General features: G+C 46.8%; 1 protein-coding gene and 1 non-coding gene across 2 annotated transcripts in view; one reads left to right on the forward strand and one right to left on the reverse strand.

Moving 5' to 3' along the window:
- The window catches only part of LOC101661463 (acyl-coenzyme A thioesterase 6-like), a 52,953-nt gene extending 49,836 nt beyond the window's left edge, over positions 1-3,117 (reverse strand). The window contains exons 1-2 of the mRNA XM_004698699.2: positions 2,522-3,117; positions 891-1,093 (exon numbers count right to left, since the gene is read on the reverse strand). Of these exons, the coding sequence (XP_004698756.1) occupies positions 891-1,093; positions 2,522-2,978 (660 nt within the window). The 5' untranslated portion in view covers positions 2,979-3,117. The remainder of the gene's footprint in view (positions 1-890; positions 1,094-2,521) is intronic.
- A 494-nt stretch (positions 3,118-3,611) lies between these two features.
- Positions 3,612-3,775, forward strand: LOC115868816. The gene has a single exon (XR_004045793.1). It is a non-coding gene; the product is annotated as a U1 spliceosomal RNA (small nuclear RNA).
- The last annotated feature ends 2,603 nt before the right edge of the window (positions 3,776-6,378 follow it).

Raw genomic sequence — 6,378 nt, forward strand, 5'->3', positions numbered from 1 at the left:
GGCTCATACAACTCTTATCACAATCCATACATACATCAATTGTGTAAAGCGCATTTGTACATTCATTGCCCTCATTATTCTCAAAACATTTGCTCTCCACTTAAGCCCCCTGCCTGATGCACATCTTATGGCTGAGCATCCTCTGTTGTGCAGAACCAAGCTTTGTTCCAAGAGTGAATAATTCATCAGATTCTATTTAAACCATCAGGGAAACCATAACTTTACAGAACAATGTTAAGACTTTAGGGTTCGATTCAGGAGTTCTTAAGTCTCTGACATAGGTGGGCGACTTCTGGTCAAAAGCTGGGAGTATACACATATCAGAAAATCAAAGGTTGAAAACAAGCATGCAAAGATAATTAGCATTATAAAAGGAATTTGACATAATGTATATATATATAATGCAAGTATGTATCTTTACATTATAAAAGGAATTCAAATCTTGTAACTAAAACAAGCCAACCTCACTCTCATTGAGTCAATTCTGATTCATAGTGGCCCTACAGCACAGGGTAGAATTGCCCCTGTGAGTTTAAGATTGTAATTCTTTACTGGAGTAGAAAGCTTTCCCTTTCTCCCAGAGCGGCTGGTGGTTTTGAACTGTTGACCTCACAGTTAGCCGTTCAACTGGTAACCACACCACTACCAGGGCTCCTTAATCTTGCCAAGTAACTCTTTAAATAAACTCTCACTAGGACTTTATGGCGAATTCTACATCTCCACCCCGTTAACTCCCTCTGACAGAGAAAGTGGACATAGAGGCCAAGGAAGTCTCCATGAGAACTCTTCAGCAGAAGGAGGGCAAAGCCCCTTGGTCCAGGTGAATCCCAAGCCATGCCCTCAGGAGAGAATTCTAGAGAGACTGATTACGTGAAAAATATTTGGAGAACCTGGGGGTGTTGAAGCATGTAGTTCAGGGCTTCTTCAAAGTAGTCCAGGAATATGTTGTCAGATGTCTTGGGGAGATCTTCATATTCATAATAAGCTACAGCCAAGGTGGCAAAACCATGACCAGCCAGAAGGCTGGCTCTGTATTCCAGCAGGCCCCCTCCTACGCCCAGGATGTCAATGACTCCTGGGAAAGGTCCAAGTCCTAGAAGGGGCAATGGGATAGAGCAAAGGCATTACAGAACTTAACGAATTTGCTTTTCTGTCAGAGACCTTTCTAAATGAGCTACTGGTTTCCTGTGACTCAAAGGAAAGAGATTAAGATCCCTGACTGCTAAAGAACAAGCTCCCTGAGGAAAGGAAAGCACAATGCATCTTCCTACTAATGATCTGACATGCCAAATGCCTCCAGGATTCCGTTTCCAAGGTCCAAGAACTCTTTAGCTGTTGGAAGGGAAAGTAATAAACGTCTATGTTACGGAAGGAAGAATTTCATGCTACAGACAATGTTGGTTCCATGCTCTGAAATGATGCCCATCAGATGATGGGATATAGAATTAAAGAATCTAAAACACAGCTTTAGGTTGTTTTGCATCAGCCTTTTGGTTTGTTTGTTTTCTTGTGTACTGATATTTCAGACCCTTTGTGTGTGTGTGTGTGTGTGTGTGTGTGTGTGTCTGTGTGTGCTGATATTTCAGGTGCTTCCTGATGGAAACTGAAAGAAAAAGAGAAAGGAAAAATACAGAAAGATGCTTGTAGCTGAGAAGGCAGTAAGATCTGAAATGTGATCTGTGGTGCCAACCTAAATCTACTGCCATCCAGTGGATTCCCTCTCACAGCAAGTCTATAGGGCAGAGGACAGCTGCCCATAGGGTTTCCAAGGCGGTAATCTTTACAGGGCTGGACTGCCACATCATCCTCCCCAGGAGTGGCTGGCTGGTGCGTTTGAACTTTGGGTTAGCGGCTCAGCACTTAACTACTGTGTTACCACACCAGAAAAGCTAAACTCACTGCCATTGACTTGGTTCTGGCTCATAGTGACCCTTAGAGGTCAGAGTAGAACCGCCCCTGTGGGTTCTAGAACTGTAGCTCATTCTGGGCATAGAGCACCTCACCTTTCCTCCAAGGAGCTGCTCATGGGTTCAAACTGCTGACCTTGTAGCTAGCAGCCCACTATATATTCATTCTTCCACCAGGGGTCAAAGCTGTGTCAAAAGGCTCCTCTGTGGCGCAGAGGGAACAAAAAGAACAGGAGAGGGCCAGTGTCCCCGAGATAGCAGAAAAGGGACCCATGGCAGGACCTTCCAATGACGCTCGTTGTTTGGGTGAAGATTGGTAAGACTGTGAATTTAGGTTTGGGTTTTGTTCAGGCTGACACCTGTAGCAATCTATGGGATAGAGGTTAAAAAGCAAAGTGGGCAATGTGCCCACCAGCCCTAAGCCTAGTGCTTCACCTGCAGAGTAATGTGGAAGGTAAATGAGAGAATACAAGTCTAACGCATGGCACGGAACCTTTCGTATCAAAATCGTCCATGGTTGGGTGTACCATCACCGAGGAGACCTCCACTGAGGCAAACGACGCGATCCCCCAAGGCGCCCACGCCTAAGCTTGCTCCCACCCTCCCGCGCTCACCCGGCGGCAGGAAGAGCGTGGCGCGCACGCGGCCCGCGCGCACGGGCTCCCTCCGCACCCCGGGCCGCAGGAAGTGGCGCTCGTGCACCGCCCGGCCCAGGACCCGCCGCGGCTCGGGCTCGTGGCCCTCGAGCACCTCCAGCTCCACCGCGAAGGGCGTCTGCACGTCCCGCTTCAGGAACCTCCAGAAAGGCTTCTCGGGCTCCAGGGCCCAGATGAGGCCCATGGGCTCGAGCCCCGCGAAGCTGCCGCCCAGCGCGGGCGCGCGCTCCAGGTCCAGCTCGCCGCCGCCGTCCGCGCGGTAGCGCGCGTGGGCCCGGAAGAGCGTCCCCTTCTCGTCGCGCAGGGACGCGCGCAGCGTGACCGGCTGTTCGGGGGCCAGGCCGCGCACCGCGATGCGCACCGGCTCGTCCCAGCAGCAGTGGCCCGCGGGCTCCACGGTCACTGTCACCGCCATCCGCGCTGCGCGCTGCGCCGGGTTCCGCGTTCCGTCGGTCGCTGGCGGAGCGCGTCGAGGAGGCCCAGCGGGATCGGACGCTGAGCGGCTGGTGGCTGACTGGCCTTAGCAGGGCTCTGAGCGCCGACGACCCCGTTCCCGGCACCTTGAATTAAAAGGCACCAGGCTCCTCCCAGCCTGGAAGACGCTGGGTGGCGCCGGACCAGCCCCGGACCCTTCCCATGCCTGAACGCTGGTGGACGGCACAGAGCTGTTTGGCGCTGGGTTCGTTTGGCTTGGTTCTTGAGCAAAGGAAACCATGTCTGAACGACAGTATTTCAAAAACGCCGGCCCTTTCGTGGAAAAGGGGAACTTACTGTTGTCGAAATAGGTGAAAGTTAAAGGATTTTTACTGGGATTCCAGTTCATTCACCTACGGGTTTATTTCCAATAAGGCTTGTTTAGACGTTTGACTGTGATCCGTGGATAGCTGCCGGCAAGTTCTCACAGTCATGCAACTTGCCCTAGTCTCCATAACTTAAAAACAGAAAATAATCACAATTTATAAATTATCAAGGGTTCGTTAGGGAAGGGGGGCGGGGAGGGAGGGGAAAAAATAAGGAGCTGATACAAAGGGCTCAAACAGAAAGAAAATGTTTTACCTGGCAGGGGAGATGCCATGATCACGAAGGTGGTTTTCCCAGGGCGAGGCTTATCCATTGCACTTCGGATGTGCTGACCCCTGCGATTTCCCCAAATGTGGGAAACTCGACTGCATCATTTGTGGTAGTGGGGGACTGCGTTCGCACGCTCCCCTGTTTAAAAAAAAGTAGGGAAAAAAAGAGAATGATGATGGCAACAAATGTGCTTGACACAATGGATGGATGGATGGATTTGATCAGAGTTGTACAGCCCCCAATAAAATAATTTTGGAAAAAACAGTAGAACTGCTCCTGTGAGTTTCTGAGACTTGAGCTCTTTAGGACTCTTGTAGAAAGCCTTGTCTTTCTCCCGAGCAGCCGCTGCACGGCCCACCTGGCAGTTGGCAACCTAAAGGTTAGCAAGAGCTAAGCCGCCAGGGCTCCTTAGTGCCCAGATGGTGCCTTCAGGAGAGAAACCTGAACAAATTCCCGGCTTCCGAAGCCAGCTGGCAGGCCAATTCCATTCAAAGTAGAGAGGTTAGCCAGAAGGTAAAGGGAACAGTCTATGGGGTCCATTTCAAAGGGGTAATCCTGTTAGACTTTCTCAAAGGTCTTATGAGGCTGGTTGAAGAACATTTAAAACTCCATTGGTAAAGAAAGTTGCCCTAAGGAATTTTTTTTCCTATCACCACAGTGTACCTGCTCATTTTTTGAGAATAGCATCCACTCTAGAACCCCAATTTGGGCACTTCAGGCTTCTTTCCCTGCCCCCCCCCCCACCTCACCATTTAAAAGGACATGATCTGAGCCCCTCAAGAACGCCCAAACTGCCACTGTGCTGCAGTGTGGTCAATGGAAGGGCTCAGCAGTCTTTGGGAAAGGGGTAGAGAGATGGGCAATACTGCCTTCAGAAGGGTCTCGACCTAGAAGGAGGACATGCTGAGAAACAGTATCTTTACACGTTCGTGTTTTGCTTTATAAAAGTTTCTATGATTTGGTACCAATACCTTTTTACTTCCTCTTTTATAACCTAATGTTTGCCAGTCTAACACTGTTATGGATCAGATCGTGTCCCCCCAAATGTGTTGTTAATCCTAACCCCTATACTTGTAGATGCAATCTTATTTGGGAATAAGGTTTTATCTGTTAGCTCATGAGGTTGATCAGTGCCCAGAAACAAGGAAGGACAAAAGGGGGGGGGGGAACAGATGCGATGTGAAGATCTCCAAAGAAGGAGCAAAACAACACTAGGAGAAGCTGAGATAAGGATCCCCCCAACACACACACCAAGAGCTTTCTATAGCAAGCTTTTCTGAATTACAATTGCTAACTTCTTAATGACCACTGATGACCTGCTGAATTATGGGAGGGCATCAAGAACATGATATACGAAGAAAACAAAAGGTAATTAAAAAGACAACAAAATAAGAAAATCCAAAGTGGATATTAGAAGAGAATTTTAAACCTGCTTGTAGTTGAAGCAAATGGATGAAGTGATGTAAAAGAACTGAATAGAAAATTGCAAAAGGCATTTTGAGAAGACAAAGTACGGTGTTACGGGGAAATGTGCAAACACTTGGAGTTCAAAAGCCCAGAGGGAAGAACATGCTTGGGGTATCTCAAGCTGATAGAACTGAAGAAAAAAATTCAAGCCTCAAGCTGTAATATGAAGTATTCCATGGGAAAATATTGACTGATGTAAGAAGCATCAAAACAAGATGGAAGAAACACAGAATCACTGTATCAAAAATAATTGGTGACCGATGGCTATTTCAAGAGGTAGCCTATGATCAAGAACCAATGATATTGAAGGAAGACCCTCAACCTACATTGAAGGCATTATAAAAAAACAATCCTCCGGAAATTGGCAGAATACCATTGAAGTGTGTCAACAAGCTTATAAAGCACCAGAAGCACTCACTCTATGCCAAGAAATGTAGAATAGACAGCTGCTTGGTCTAGACGAGACGAGACCCTTATTTGTGTTCATCCCAAAGAAAAATGACCCAACAAGTGTGGGGATTATCAAACTATCATTAATATCAAATGCAAGTAAAATTTTGATGAAAATAATTTTAAGACTGTTAACAGCAGTACATCCACAGAGCACTGCCAGAAATTTATGCCCAATTCAGGAGAGGATGTGGCACCAAGGATATCATATGGACCTTGATTGAAAGCAAATAATACCAGAAGGATGCTTACTTGTGCTTATTGGTGATACAAAGACATTCAACTATATGGATCATAACGAACTATGTATAACATTGAGAAAAATAGGAACTCCAGAACATTTTGTATATTCATTCAGAACCTGTACCCAGACCAGGAGACACTGATTCAAACAGACACTATGTGGTTTAAAGTCAGGAAAGGTATGTGACAGGGTGATATCTTTTCCTTATACTTCCTCAATCTGTGTATTGAGCAAATAATCCAAGGAGGTAGACAATATAAAGAACAGGACATCAGGATTACGGGGAGATTTATTAACAGTCGGAGATATGCAGATGACATAGATTACATTGCTTACTGAAGTTGAAGAGGACACAAAGCATTTGCCGATGAAAATCAAAGACCGCAATCTTTAGTGTGAATTGCTACTCTTTGTAAAGAAAACAAAAATCCTGGGTGCACAAGCAAATGTGGTGAAGAAAGCTGATGGTGCCAAGCTGTCAAATTACACAGAATCTGGGGTCCCACATGATACAGCAAGTGCTGCATCAAATGATACAGCATCTGGGGTCTTAAAGGCTTGAAGACAAACAGGCGGCCATCTA

This window comes from Echinops telfairi, unplaced genomic scaffold (assembly GCF_000313985.2).
Source record: "Echinops telfairi isolate 266 unplaced genomic scaffold, ASM31398v2 ScPeMD7_18;HRSCAF=68, whole genome shotgun sequence".
Classification (NCBI taxonomy): domain Eukaryota; kingdom Metazoa; phylum Chordata; class Mammalia; order Afrosoricida; family Tenrecidae; genus Echinops; species Echinops telfairi.